Source organism: Ursus americanus, chromosome 25 (assembly GCF_024610735.1).
Source record: "Ursus americanus isolate L20-20 chromosome 25, mUrsAme1.1.p, whole genome shotgun sequence".
Classification (NCBI taxonomy): domain Eukaryota; kingdom Metazoa; phylum Chordata; class Mammalia; order Carnivora; family Ursidae; genus Ursus; species Ursus americanus.
This window is the reverse complement of record NC_142151.1, coordinates 7,692,111-7,706,611: the sequence shown is the minus strand read 5'-3', so window position 1 is coordinate 7,706,611 and position 14,501 is coordinate 7,692,111. Positions and strand designations below refer to the sequence as shown.

General features: G+C 49.4%; 1 protein-coding gene across 3 annotated transcripts in view; it reads left to right on the top strand.

Moving 5' to 3' along the window:
* ANO2 (anoctamin 2) overlaps nucleotides 1–3,847 on the top strand; it is a 350,061-nt gene extending 346,214 nt beyond the window's left edge. For all 3 annotated transcript variants that reach the window (XM_087855561.1, XM_087855560.1, XM_045781339.2), the window contains 2 exons: nucleotides 803–908; nucleotides 2,917–3,847. In XM_087855561.1, the coding sequence (XP_087711687.1) occupies nucleotides 803–908; nucleotides 2,917–3,186 (376 nt within the window). In that variant the 3' untranslated portion in view covers nucleotides 3,187–3,847. The remainder of the gene's footprint in view (nucleotides 1–802; nucleotides 909–2,916) is intronic.
* Nucleotides 3,848–14,501: the final 10,654 nt, after the last annotated feature.

Genomic DNA, 14,501 nt, shown 5'->3' with positions numbered 1-14,501 from the left:
TCATGACCTGAGCCAAAATCAAGAGTCAGACGCTTAGCCGACTAAGCCACCCATTTGCCCCGAAAATGAGCGGTTTTTAACATGAGTCATCACAGAATGGGGGTGAAAAGGCAGCAGTGAGGAAAATCTCTCCATGGGTCTGAGAAAGGGACGTGAGCTCACGTCAGGCACTGATATTTTGTTTCTTAAGTCACGTGGACAGATCATAAACGTGGTCAGTAGAAGAGAATACTGACCAACCATCACTCTTACCACCATTCCCCCAAATTCACTCATCCTTGAGCTTGGTTTGAGTCAGCCTTTCTTGGAGTGCAAGAATGCAGCCACCTCTATGGCTGTGGTCCCAAAGCAGCCAGCCAGGAAGGAAGCCGGGGGTTGTCTAGGGGCACCTGTGTCTTCCCTGAGCCCACGGGCTGCTGAGAACTGTCCAAATTTTCTGGACATTACCCTCCCATCTTGAGCTTATGGGTCAGTGGGGCCACCATGGACCCCCTATGCTGGGCTCCTCTCATGATTCCTGGGCTCTTCTGGAAGAAGAATCCAGACACCAGAGGAAGCTGTGGGGGATGTTAGAGAATAGGGAAAAGGCATTTCCAGGCCAACACTGGGTTTTTTTTAGGACTTTGATCCTTTTATTCCAGGGACACTTGTTGTGGGGCTGTGAATTCCTCCCTCCCCGCTCTCTGCTAATTCCCAAGTGTGGGAGCCAGGAGCTAGCCTGCTGCTCTGATCCTTGAGGATCAGAAGCACCCCCTTCCCTCCGTCTCTTCCCAGTCTTAACGCTACATTTCTCTCTGGGCAGGTTTAAGGATTACCGAGAGCCACCGTGGGCCCCGAACCCATATGAGTTTTCCAAACAGTACTGGGCCATTCTGTCTGCCCGTCTGGCTTTTGTCATCATCTTCCAGGTGAGTTGTTCGGATAGGGAGTAGAATCCAGGCTGCAGGAGTAAAGACAGCCGTGTCTCCTCACCTGCCCCTCCACTCCATGTTTTCATGGCACTGTGACACTGGGGTCTCCGCAAGTGGCAGGCAGAAGCCAGTGCCTCCCCAGAGGAGTCAGGAAGCACTCTTGAGAGGACCTCCATTAATGGATAGATTTGCAGAAAGAGAATAGAACGCAGAGTAAGGTTACAGGACATATGTGGGATAAGATGCAGGGTGGAGATAGATTCCCTTTTAGACCTAAGACAAGAAAGGAAGCAAGAAGAACAGTGGGGACCAGAGTCTCAACCCTAATGCCAACAAAGCCCCGCCTGGTCTCCGCAGCTCAAGAAAGGGCTCGAGTTCTGAACTGTTCTTCTAGCTCTCGGCTGGCTCCCTCCTTTGTTAGCGTGCTCCAGCCCTTGAGACATCTGGCGCGGAGGGCCCCCGGAGCCATCCGGCCATGCCTCCATGGATGAATAGCAAACTCGAGCCCCTGATCGCTATCTCTGACAATAGCCGTAGCTCGGGTTGCATGGCTGAGATCCGTGGGTGTGCGGCCCCAGTTCCCACTTGGGGTCCTGCCGCCCCTTCAAGCGGGGCTGGAGCAAGAGCCCAGATCCTTTTCTCTTCTACTCCCTCAGGCTTTTGTATTCCCTGAAGGCAGATCTCTGGGGGGCTCTAAGATATCCTGCCCTGACCCTAGCCCAGGAAGTGGAGAAGCCCATCGACTAGTCTTTCACCTAAAGAAGACAGCCATTCTTCCTCCAGGGAGATGGGGCGATGGATTTGCAAAACTCCCCCCTGCAGGCGTCCCCTGGCTTTCGCACAGGTCACATGTAATACTCAACCCCATATAAGTTGGTTTAAGAGGAGAAAGTGACTTGAAGCAGTTCTAGAGCATGGAAGGCACCCAGGAGCCTCTGGAAGCAGCAGCTGGTCCCCTGGCCCTCCCCTGGGCTGTAGGTGTGAGGGAGGTTCAAGGTCATGGTGGGAATAGGTTTGGAGCCTGGAAGACAGCTGTGCCCTAAAGATCTCATCCCAGGCTCCATCGCTGTCCCTGGATCTCAGAGTGAACGTGTGATTGGCAGGCAAAGAAGGCCACAACTGGGGGAGCGAACTGGGCAGAGCGTGGCTTGGGGAACTGGGTGGGAACCAGGTTATAAAAGGAGCTGTCATATATTGGTGCGTGCTGGCTCTGTTGTGATGTATTCACCACTTCAGTGGAAAATGCTGCAGGGCAAGGGAGTCCTGTACTACCTGTGTTTGCAAGAGTGGGGATGGGGCTTAGCAGGTGGAAGAAGGAAGCCAATTACAAGTGTGCCCAGAAGCTTAGAATGGAGAAGGGGGAGCTAGAGGCGGGGGCCCTAGACGGGCTGGTGTGACCGGCTTAGCGGGATGGAAGAGAGAGCGGAATTGGGTGAGGGTGAGGTTGGCTGAGGCCAGAATTCAGTGCAGAAACCAAAGGTCCATCTCTGATTTGGAGGACAGAGGGCAGACTGGAAGCAAGAGAGGAACAGCTGGCTCAGGGAAAGCCCTGGAGAGGCCAGCGGGCCCTGCGCCCACTTCCCAGGGAGCTCCGGAACAGGGCGCCTGGGGGCTGAGAGGCCAGGCGGGAAGGACAGGAGGGAGAAAGCAGTAGCTGACACTTCTCAAGCCCTGCCCCGTGTGAGGTATTGACTGATTTCACCCTCACGCCTGGGGGCGGGTGAGGGGGTGGGTACTGTTACTGCTGCACTTTCTATATGGGGATATTGCGGGGCTCCTCTGCTCGTTGGCTCAGACCCTGCTAGTAAGTAGCAGAGCCAGGTGAGCACGGCGGCGTCCTGCTCCTGGGCCTGTGCTCACCACAGCCACTGCCCCCACCTCGGCACCACACTGCCCGCCCCACTGCCGAGACCGCTGCTCTGATGAGACAGGGGTGACCAGGGGTGCCCTGGTGTCCCAGGGGGCTGGGCCTCTCCTCTCAACCCCTCTCCCTGGCTTTTGGCAGAACCTCGTGATGTTCCTGAGTGTCCTTGTGGACTGGATGATTCCAGACATCCCCACGGACATCAGCGACCAGATCAAGAAAGAGAAGAGCTTGTTGGTGGACTTCTTCCTGAAAGAGGAGCATGAGAAACTCAAGCTGATGGACGAGCCGGCCCAGAGGAGCCTGGGAGGGGGGCATCGCAGCAGGAGCCGGGCGCCCAGCTCAGCACCGTCGGGCCGGAGTCAGCCAGGCAGCATCGCGTCCTCTGGTTCTCAGCACACGAACGTGTGAGCAAGCCAGCCCCGAGGTGGGCCGCCGCAGCAGCCAGGGACCTCACAGAGCGGGGCTGTGCACCAGCGCGGGCGTGGTGGCCGGCGTTTGCCGGGGTCTGGCCTGACGGGGTCTCGGAAAGGTGTGCGTGTGCAGAGAGAGAGGTTAGAGTGAGCGAGAGAATGAGCATGGGCAGGAAGAGAAATGGGGCTGCTTCTCAGAAACTTCAAGCTTAAGTTTCTTTTAGGTCCTCTTTGTATCCTTTGGGGGGCTTGGTACCCTATTTTGAGTCACTTGGTGAAAGAACTGGGTGTCTCTACCCCAGAGCTCCCAGGCGCCACGAGCCTTCCCTCAGGTTCCCTCAGGCGTCCTCTCTCAAGTGGCCACAGGCTGGGAGAGAAGCGAGCCCCCATCCTGAGGGATCCCTCTCCCCTTCCCACCATCTCCCTGAGCAGACCCCTCGGAGTCACTTGCAGCTGGGGCTGTCACGGCCCCACTGCGTGCAAATTAAGTCACAGGGCTGATTGCTGTGGCCACTGGACTTGATGGTGAGTGGCAGAGGTCCAAACCCGGGCTTGTCTCCAGTTCATGTCACGGGATGCTTTGAGCTTGTGCAGCTAACCATCACTTTACGCAGGTTCGGATTTAAAGTCATAAAATAAATGGAAACGTTCTTTGTAAAGTTACGTCTCCTTGTCTTTGGTTCTCTCTCTTTCTGTCGCTTCCTACCAACATTTATTGAGCACCTAGTACATCCCAGATACTGTTCTCAGATGAGACATGGAGCAGAGTACAAGAGAGAAGATCTCTGTCTCACAGAGCTTCCTTTCTGCGGAGAGACAGACAGGAAGCTGGTGAATGTATAGGATTTCAGCTAGTCATAAGGGCTAAGGAGAAATACAAGGGATAAAGGTGAAAGCAGGGGAGGTAACAGGCTTACCATTTTACATATGAATTAACGTCAAGCCCAAGGTCGTTCAAAGGTTACATCTTTCCTCCCAGAGCCTGGGTTGGGGTGGGGAGTGTGTGTGAGATTTTCAAGTATAGTTGGAAGCAAAGGCCAGACACGGTTCATCACTGTCTTTCGCACACCTCAACCTGCTGTACAGAAACCAGTTACATGGTCCTGTTCCTCAGGACCCGGCCCCAGTTCCTCCCGGGCCAGTCTGACGAGAGTACAACTCAGCGTCTGGAGGGCAGCTTCAAGGAGGGCCTCGCCCCAGAGGATGAGTGTTCTCAGGTTCCAGCGCACCTGGGGGTCGGAGGGCCCATGAGCACTGGCCGCTCACCCTGGCTTCTGCTGCCTCCTGGCCACAGGCAGGATCGCACTGCTGCCAGCTCTTGCTCTGGAAAGTGGTCCCTTCTTTTATGGGGACACCAGGGCATAGATACAGCTTTAGTGGGAGCAGCAGGCCAGGCTGTCCCATGCACTCACGTACCGGCAGCCCTACAGTACATCTTAACCACATCACGCCTTCCGGTTCACGCTCAGCACATGAGCCCAGATGCAAGCTCCAGTATTATCAAAACAAAACACTGCATTGCCTTACAACAGGCTTCAGCTAACTTGGGGAGAGGGGAGTGGCCGACCAGGAGTGTTAATGACATGGAGATGCCAGGCCCATAAAAAGGACGCTCTCCCCAGGAACAAGTCCTACCAGGGTGGGTGGAGTTGCCGCGGCGGTCCACACTGGGGGTCAGGGGCTACCTCCAGCACCAATACCCAGAGGAACCCACCTCTCTTCTTTTTTTCAAGTAAACTTTTTTATATGATCACAGAGATGCCACTTGCACCCCACGAGTCAGATGGTCAGAAAACCAATGAAGAAGAAAGCAAATCACCCACAGTCCCCCCAATTTTGAATCAACATCACCAATTGCTGTGTTTCCTTCCAGACTCTCGTTCCCTCTCAAATGCATCGTACTTTCAGTTACAAGTCTGAGGTATATGTTGTCTTGCTGTTTCTACTTCGTGTATCTCAACCATCCTTTTATCCCATAAATTTCAGTTCGGTTTTGAATCTTACTCAAACCTGCGTACCAACCACCTACACGTGTCAGGCTCTGGATCAGGCACTTGGGATACATGACTCGACACAATGATTCCACCCCCAGGAGCTTACGTTCCTGTGGGTGAGTCAGGAAGACATCATGAACAATGAAAATAAACCATATGGTATGTTAGAAGGTATGAAATGCTGTGGAGAAAAAGTCGAGCAAGCTAGAGGGGATTAGTAGTGGGAGTAGGAGCTCCATTCTATTTCCTTTGCACAATGGGCCTTTTGCTTTGTTTTTTTCCTGCCCTGCTCAGTCCTGTTAAGGGATTGGAGATCGGGTGTGGAAGCCTGGGGTGGCCGGAGCTCACGCCCGAGGGACTAGGTCAGACGGCGCTTCTTGGGGAAATCTAGGTGGAGAGGAAGGGAGATTTCATCTGCCCAGATATAGGTTCCCACCCTGAAAGGATTCTGTTTTCTCCCTTTCTCCCACTACAAGTGAATTAGGAATTCTGTGATTTGCCCCCACCCCCAGGCTCAGATCATCTCAGTAGCACCCCCATTACCAGCAGGACCGCCAGACATGCCTAGCACCATCCCAGCAACTGGGATTTAGGCTCCGTAAGAACTTCCCAAACGATTTGTTAAGCTGGGTAGAGAGGTGGTAGGTGCAGTCCTAACTTAAAACAAACAATAAAATCTTCTTTGAGCTCTTTAAGGAAATAATAAATTATTTTTTTTGCATTTTACAATGAATTTTGACATTTCACTATAAAATGCAAAAAAAAAAATTGTGAACAAACATCTCGAACACTGAAGAAAGGAAAAAATACCATTCCTTTTCCTATGCCCTTTCTCCAGAAATAGTAACAGTTACTGTTTGGGTTTATTTTGAGTTCATTCGTGTTCTCGTGGTGTGTGTGCGGTCACCTACCTTGGTCTGTGATACCATCTATTTTGTTTCATCATACAAGTAATATGTACTCATTGAAGAAGATTTAGAAAATGCAGAAAAAGTAAAACATAAATAACACAGTTGAAATCATCTCAGTTTTTACCTCCAAGAGAAACAGCCATGAGCACCAGGTGGAGAGTTTGGTGACCAACAGTATTTACCACAGGGTTCATCAGTTTTTCCTTATTTAGAATAAAAAGAAATGGAATCCATTTGATGGCTGATTTAAATAAATAATCTTAATGGCTGTTTCCTTGATGCGCTCATTGTAAAGAAAAGAGGGTATAGAATAAAAGGTGACTTCCCTTCCCATTTCCCCCTCTCACAGCCTCTTCAGAGCAGCCCTGTCTGGAACAACCCTGCTTGGGAAAATAAATGGTGCTTTTCTCAGTGAGGATTTCTTTCCTTCCTTCCTCCCACGCCTCCTCCTCCTCCTTCCCCTCCCCTCCCTTCCCCTCCCCTCCTCCTCTCCCTTCCGCTCTCCCTCCTTCCTTCCTTCCTTCCTTCCTTCCTTCCTTCCTTCCTTCCTTCCTTCCTTCCTTCCTTCCTTCCTTCCATTTTCAGCTTTAGTGAAAGGTATAATTGACAAAAAAATTGTAAGATATTTAAAGTGAACAGCATGGTGATTTGATACATGTATACATTATAAGAGGACTCCTCTCATTGTTAATTTTTTTTGCTCTCTATAGGAGATATACATTTTTCTTCTCAAATTTTATTTAAATTTTAGTTAACATACAGTGTAATATTGGTTTCACTGAGTGATTCATCACTTACATATAATACCCAATGCTCATCACAGCTGCCCTCCTTAATGCCCATCACCCATCTAGCTCATCCCCCACCCACCTCCCCTGCAGCAACCCTCACTTTGTTCTCTGTCATTAAGAGTCTCTTATGGTTTGCTTCCCTCTCTCCTTTTCCCACCTTCCCATGTTTTCATCTGTTTTCTTTCTTAAATTCCACATATGAGTGAAATCATTCTTTTTGAGAGCTGAGTAATATTCCATTGTATATATATATACCGCATCTTCTTTATCCATTTACAAGTTGATGGACATTTGGGATCTTCCATAATTTGACTATCATAGATAATGCTGCTATAAACATCGGGGTGCACGTGCCCCTTTAAATCTGTATTTTTGTATCCTTTGGGTAAATCCCTAGTGGTGCAATTGCTGGGTCTTAGGGTAGTTCTATTTTTAACTTTTTGAGGAACCTCCATACTGTTTTCCAGAGTGGCTGCCTCAGCGAGGATTTTAAAGATGCAGAAAACCATCATCAACTGCTTCTCAAATGGCTGTTATTTTGCCATATCAAACTTTGCTTTTCTGCGAGATGAATGAAAGTCTTTTGGTTTGCTGAGCCACCCAGCACAAGGTTCTAGCCTTGTTTAGTGACTAGCCCGTGTTAAGAAAGACAGGGGGGACGCTTACCAAGTGCTCTTCTAGGCCGCCATAAATTGTGGTAGGAGATTCTGCCAGGCCGTGGAAGGCATTTCTAGAAGCGAGAACAAGAATGAGATGGAAAAACTCAGGGATCAGTCTTTGATCCCATTGTTGCTTGAAATATGTAGTCAAACAGGGTCTGGGGTTAAAAATAAATGAGGAAAACACTCCTGTCTTTTCATTTTGTTACAGTGTTCCCTTAGTTGGCCAGAGTATGCCTTTGGGAAAAATGTTTTTTAACGATGTGGTGTTAATGCGTCCCTGCGGGACTTAGGCGCTCACCCCCTTGCTGCTGATGGTCACAGTTGGAAGCCCCCCTCAGAGCTGCTGGAAGTCGAAGAGGGCTGCCTGGACCAGGGCCACTCCTCGCTTGGGGGCTGCCTCTCATCTCTGCAGGGGCATGAGGCCCACTGGCTCAATTCTGGATAATTCTAAGTGTTACCTCAGGCCCAAAGCTCCATGTGCAATTGGCTGAAACGTATTGCAGCCCAGCTCTTCCCCCTGCCCCATTCTGCTCACCTGGCTCTCCCCTAGGAGTCCTTCTGGAGCACACGTCCCAGTCAACCCCCTATAGGCCAGGCATGCTGCTCCCCATCCCAGAGTCTGCTTCCCAGAGAACCTGACCCAAGACACAACACACGGGGCATTTGCTTTTGTTGGAAAGATGACTTGACTGGATTTACCTTTCTTGGGTCGCCAATCCTTACTTTCCAAATGTTGTGGCTCTGGGGATTGATGCATGTTCTTCCAGGGCTTCCAAGGAAAAACCTCTGGAATAAGCCTGATCGATGTTCCTTTGAATGTTGCCTTTTTCCAATCCTGGCTTGGTATTAGTAGGATTTTAAAATGTATTCTTGGAATTCAAACATTTCAATGGAATATGTCTTGATGTGCGTTTCTTTTATTTAATATGCCTGAAATGAGGTGATCACCTTGTCTGCATATTCACTCCTTTCTCAGCTCCGGAAGGTACTCTTCCAGAGGAGTCGAGTATAGGCATCCCAACTGTTTTGATTACTTTAAGGAAACACTGAAGTTGTGGGTTTGTTTTTTGGTTTTTTATCCTCATATCCACCTTTTTTTTTCTGAGCACATGTCTCCCTGTCCCGATCAACTATATTTTAGGAATTTGCCCTTCCCAGAGTTCCACATTCCTTTTTTCTCTGCCCTCTCTTGTTGGAAACAATACATCTATAATCGCCAATAAATTATTGGAGCAGTTTCGAAGCTCTCACTTGTAAGATCCTCCATGGATAACCTGGAAGAAAGGTGATTTCTCCTAACCCCCCATAACCCTACTCTTCTGAACTCCCTGTGTTATTAATGGCCTTACCTTTACCTGGTGTAGGTACTTCCCAAGATACGCTCCCTGCTAGTAAATGAAGAGGTTGGACCAAGCAAGCATCAACATCCATTCCTGTGCAGACACGTACAGTTCTACAGGTTAACTACGGTCCCGCAAACATGAAGAGTGTGGTCAGTCTTAACTTCCACGTTGCCATTCTACTCATCTTTTGCAACCCAGGCCCTGGCCAGCTGTGTCTCCGATATTCTCACCAAATTTAGCCCAGGGAAGAGTTGCTGGAGTTTCTACTCTTGCCCCAACCCACAGGGTATCTGATCTGCTCAGCCACAGCAGAGGGCGCCAGAGAGCAGAACCCGCCCTTGAAGGCTTAGCCACTCATTCTGGAAGACAAAGCAGATGTTTCCTCAGAACGCAGCCTTCTTTGCACATCTGGCTAGCCTCCTGCTCCCCATCTCTCTTCTCTACAGCAGGGAGTGGCAGTGCGCCCCGAACCAGACCCCTCCCAAACCAGGCTAGAAGACAGACGTCTCATCAGGACTCTTGCCCAGACGCGGTGGAACCCACTTATTCTCCCGCCCCTCCCATGGTGCATGCAGCTTTATCTGCAGAAAGGAAGTGCAAGGCGAAAGCCAGATGGGAATTCAAAAAGACAGCTCTACATATGAGTTCAGGAACCTTCACGTTTTATCGCCCCACCTTTGTCTCACTTCCTGTCTGTCTAAGAGCAAGGAGCTGAGGACTCAGGCTTCCAAGCCAAGATGTCTTCCTCAATTAGGGGAGTGAAGCCATAGGCCCTAAGGGAAGGAGGCAGACTTTTGACATGGATCCCACATCATAACCTGCTCCTAGTTTTCTCCCAGCATGATGGACTCTGGTTGGCCTGCATCTAATTCTTCAGAGAGTATGTGTCAACTTCTATCAAGAACCACATCTGCTGGGTCTGAGCGAGGCTGCAAGTTGAGAAACAGATGAGGCCCTGAGAACAGGCCTCTTCAACCCTTTTCTATGGGCCACGTTCCTACTCCACTCAGAAACCTTTCTCAGTATCGGCCTTAACAACTTTGAATTTGGTTTTCTTAGCTGCCGACCTCCGTCTTCACTGTACTGACTCCACCCATCTCTTTTGATTGCTCACTGTCTTGTCACAGGGCAAGTTTTTTTTTCTCTTAATTATCTTCTCAATGGCTCCCACCGCCTTCCAGAAAGCCTCCTGAAACTCCACTCTAGGTCTATGGGCAGCGTACGTAGAGCGCTTTTCAATATCATTATGTCCAAAGTAGGTAGTATTATTAACATGGTCAGGTCCTGGCTTTGTGGAGCCAGAAGCTCCTACAATTTTAGGGAGGCTCTTTAAGACAAAACACCCCAAATTATAAAATAAAATCAGATACAAAAGTGAATATTTAGCATGAAAATAAAAGTTCCAAATACAATTTTAGGCAAAATCCATTAAAAAATAGTTTTATTTTTTTAATGAATGGACTCACTCACCTTTGTATTACAATACTGTTCCCTCCACATCTTCAGTCCTGTGCTCTTGGATTCCTTTCCATAACCATGTTTTCAATTAAGAAAGAGAAAGGTAATTCATTCTTTCCCCTAGCCAAGTTGATCAACATTTGCTTTATGTTTCTTTTCTGTTTGTTTGTTTTCGGCAGACCCTGCCGCAGGTTTATTTGTACAAATAACACAGGAGGACACCATTCCTGTGCAGATAGATGCCCAGGGGTCACCCCAGTCCTTCTGTCCTTACGCTTCTACACTGGAGCCTTTGTGGTGGCCTGGACACCAGCATGTTTCCCGAGCTTGCAGGCAAGCGATGTAGGTAAGTCCATTGAACCTGTGGTTGCTGCCCTTGCGATCTTGGGCTTGACCTCCCTGGGCTTGGCGAGGGCCTTGATAGCCTCAGCACGTGCACTTTCTGGCCTTGGTGTTGCTGGCTTGCGTCTCGTCCAGGCCCTTCTTGCTGTGCTTCTTGGCAAAGCGCATGTTCCCTGGGAACTTGGAGTCCTCCCCGTTAAGAAATTCATATCTTTGTGGTGGGGCTTCCTGATGCCATTTCTGTGCCGTTTTCATGAGGTTGTGCGTGCTGTGGTTCTTGGACTTGGCTGTGTCTACACTGAAGCTTGTGGCTCCCGAAGCGCCTCGGGCTGTGCTTTTTATTTCTGATGGAAAATATAGAAGCTTAGGAAGTTTCTTTCAGGTCCTTGGCCTGTTGTTGGTGATTGCGTCTGACTGTTCAGATGATTGTCAAATTTGGGAAAGCTTCTCTCAAGTTTCTTTCACATATAAGCTCCAAGATATGAAAGAATTTTCCATACATTTCAAAAGCAGTTTTGCCTCCACTTTCCGTATATCCTGGGCTCCCGTGGGAGGAGCTTCCCTGTAAAGCTGCCTCTTCTCATTGGCCCCATTTTCGTTGTCACTGGAACTGACGCTACGAGGACTTCAGCCCCCCTGGTGCAAACTCCAGCCCGTGTTTCTTTGCCATCAGGACACCAGGACACCTCCCTCAGAAGCCCACTGGCCCTGGGTGCTCTGCCTGAGGCCCCTGGAGTGACATAGTGGTAGTGACAGTGATGACAGTCCCTGGGAGCCAGGTGCTGTGCCAAGAACTGTCCCCTCGTCGCCTCGCTGAATCCTCATAACCTCCTGTGAAGCATCTCTCTGCCCCATTCGGCACTTAACCAGATGAGCCTCACCACCGACTCGCACGGCAGCCCCTCTCTTTCATACTAATCACTTGGGTGCCCACATCATTTTGAACAAAACTGGAGCGAGAGGCCACGGATGTCTCCTACCTTTGATTTCTCCACGTTCCCAGGGTGTACTCCATCCAAGGTGGTCTTCAGGGGCCCCTTGAAGAAATGGCAGGGGAGAATTCCGTCCTCTTTGGCTAATGCCACGCGGGGCACCATTGGGGACATTTGCCACTCCACATGAGCACCCTGGCTGGACAAGACTTCTGATCATAACAAAGTCATGCCCCACACTTGGGCTCCAATGTATGGCCTCGCTGTGCTGGAAGGCCTGGATCCCCAACAGCTTCTGGCCTTACCACCTATGCACTAGGTTCAGCCCTTCCCCAAGAACAGCCAGATCTTTGTATTAAGTCAGGCTCACCAGCCTGGATACCCCTTTCATACAGGGACATGCCCTCTGAGGCCCTGGGGTCTTCCTAGCCACACTGATCCACTCTGATAAATGACGCTTTGGGATTTTCCATTGGGGGTTTCAGAGTGTCCAGAAAAATCTTCCTTCCAGACCAAGCTGAGTCTAAGGGTTTGCCTCTTGAAGGCCACAGAAGCTCCTAGTCTCCCTCCACTCCAGGGAATCCTTTGTTACAAAGAAGGAAGTCTCTGTGTCAGCCTTCACTGAATCCAGAGCCTCTGGTCTGACCTGGCTAAGATGGTGTGGGGTCATGGCAGGGGATTCGGACACTCTGTCACATGCAGATGCAGAACCTGAGGCTCAGAGAAGCTCTGCCTCTCCTCAAGAGACCAAAGCGACGAAGTGACCGAGCCAGAATGAACTGCAGTCTGCCTCCTCCCAGAGCCTCTGCTCATAACCATTCATTGGAAAAAGCGAAAAGGCACATTGCTCAGCTGTGTGTGGATAAAGCCTTTGTGGGGACAGCGTCTCATATGATGCTGAGACAATGCACTTACTGGAAAATGCACTCTGTTTTGGAGCTGGACTTGGTTCTAGTAGCCACTCTCCTGGTTAGGCAAGCTCCAGCTTCTCTGAGCTCTTCCTCTCTCTGGAGCATGGAGAGGATACCTGCCCTGCCTCCTTCTCAGGGCTGTCCTTGGTAGGCCACCGAGCATGAGATCAGTGTGAAGGAGTGGTATTAGAACAAACACGTACATTTCTCAGAAGACAAGCATTATCATCAATGGCTAAGACAAATGTATGCCCTCTTTAAGATCCACTGCTAGAGACAGTTGTGGCCAACAGTAAATCTAAAGTCCAGGCATGGCCGTTCCGAGAGGATGGCACAGATGCCAGGAAATGGAGTCCTTGCGTGCTGAAATGATCTCTGCAGAGTACCCAGCAGTGCCTGGTTAGCATTCTTGACATCAGCACGTTTGCTAAACTCCATTTTGGCCTGGGTTTCCAGATGAGTAAACTATTGAGGAAGACCTCAAAGGCAATGTCACTGCCCAACATTCACTAGAATTATTGTCTTCCCTCCCCACTTCTGTTAATGTGCCTTGGCTTTTAAAACAAATGCCTTGCTCTGACGTCGAGTAAGTATGTCGTGGTTTTTTAAAAACATTGCACCAAGTCCATTAAAAACATATCAAGTGATACCCAAGTATAAGCTTCAGTCACTAGACCATGATTTTCAGAAAATGCATTAATCTAAACTAATTTTTCATGGTTTTTGTGGTTTCCTCGAGTGGTCTTTATAAATGTCTACTAAAGAAAAGAGAGTTTATTGTGGGAGCAGGGTAGACTTCTGGATTGAAATGCTTCATCATCAAGACTGAAATGCCCTCAGAAGAAAACTCTCTTTTCTACTGATCTTTGGATGAGTACTCATAGCATCACGGCTCATGGAGAATCCAAGATGGTGACTCTGGTTATACCTGTTGGGGGTGCTGTTGGGGGTGCTGTTGGGGGTGCTGCATGGAGGCTATTATTTTCCAGGATCTCGGAGTCAGAAAACACCAAAGGACCTTCAGAGAGCTGGCAGCCAGGAATGGGCTTTCTGAAAAGTATCTTCCATCTATCAGTGAATGTCTATAGTCTTGAATCTATTTTCAGTAAGGGCAGAAATGAAGACTCAGGTGCCCCCTGAAGAGCACCCCCTCACGTGAGAATTTACACTGGAAAGATATTACACAGCCATTTCTCTACCCCTTACAGGTGGGGCATGTGGGCAGCGGCATGTCGTTTGGAAAGCAAGGGGTCAGGTAAAAGCATGTCTCACTGGCAAAGAGATTTTTAAAAACAGAAGATATTTCTGTTTCTTTATAGATTACCCATTTTGTTCTTTTTTTTTTTTTTTTTAGAGAGAGAGAGCGTGCACATGCAAGGGGATGGGGGAGGGGCAGAGGGAGAGGGAAAAAGGAAAAGAGAGAATTTTAAGCACTTTGCACACTCAGCACAGAGCCCGACTCGGGGCTTGATCTCACGATTCTGAGATCATGACCTGAGCTGAAATCAAGAGTCAGACACTTCACCAACTGAGCCACCCAGGTGCTCAGAAGATTAAGCACTTTGAAAAGAGCTTTAAAGCCACTATTAACATACGAGGGGATTAAAGTAGGGAGGGATCAGAAAGTATTTACAGAGTGTGTCAGGTAATGGACAACATGAGGTTTACCAGTTCCTTAAATTCCTACAACAACAGAGGCTACATAGCTTCATGAGTATCTAACTGGACTCATCCAGTTACTCGATCCCTACTGTTTGAGCAGGAGCACCGCTCCAGACTGGCTGTGGCTCCCCGCTGCCTAAACCTCCTCTTTGCCCATGATTGGACAGGGTGCCCGGCCCTGGTCTGACCTTTCTCCTCGCCTGTGCCATCGTCACTGGGCTGAGATCCCTGCCCTCACCTCGGTTCTCATGTCCAGGGATCCTCCTGCAAGCTCTCATCAGCCTTGTCCCTTGTCCCTGGGTGTGCC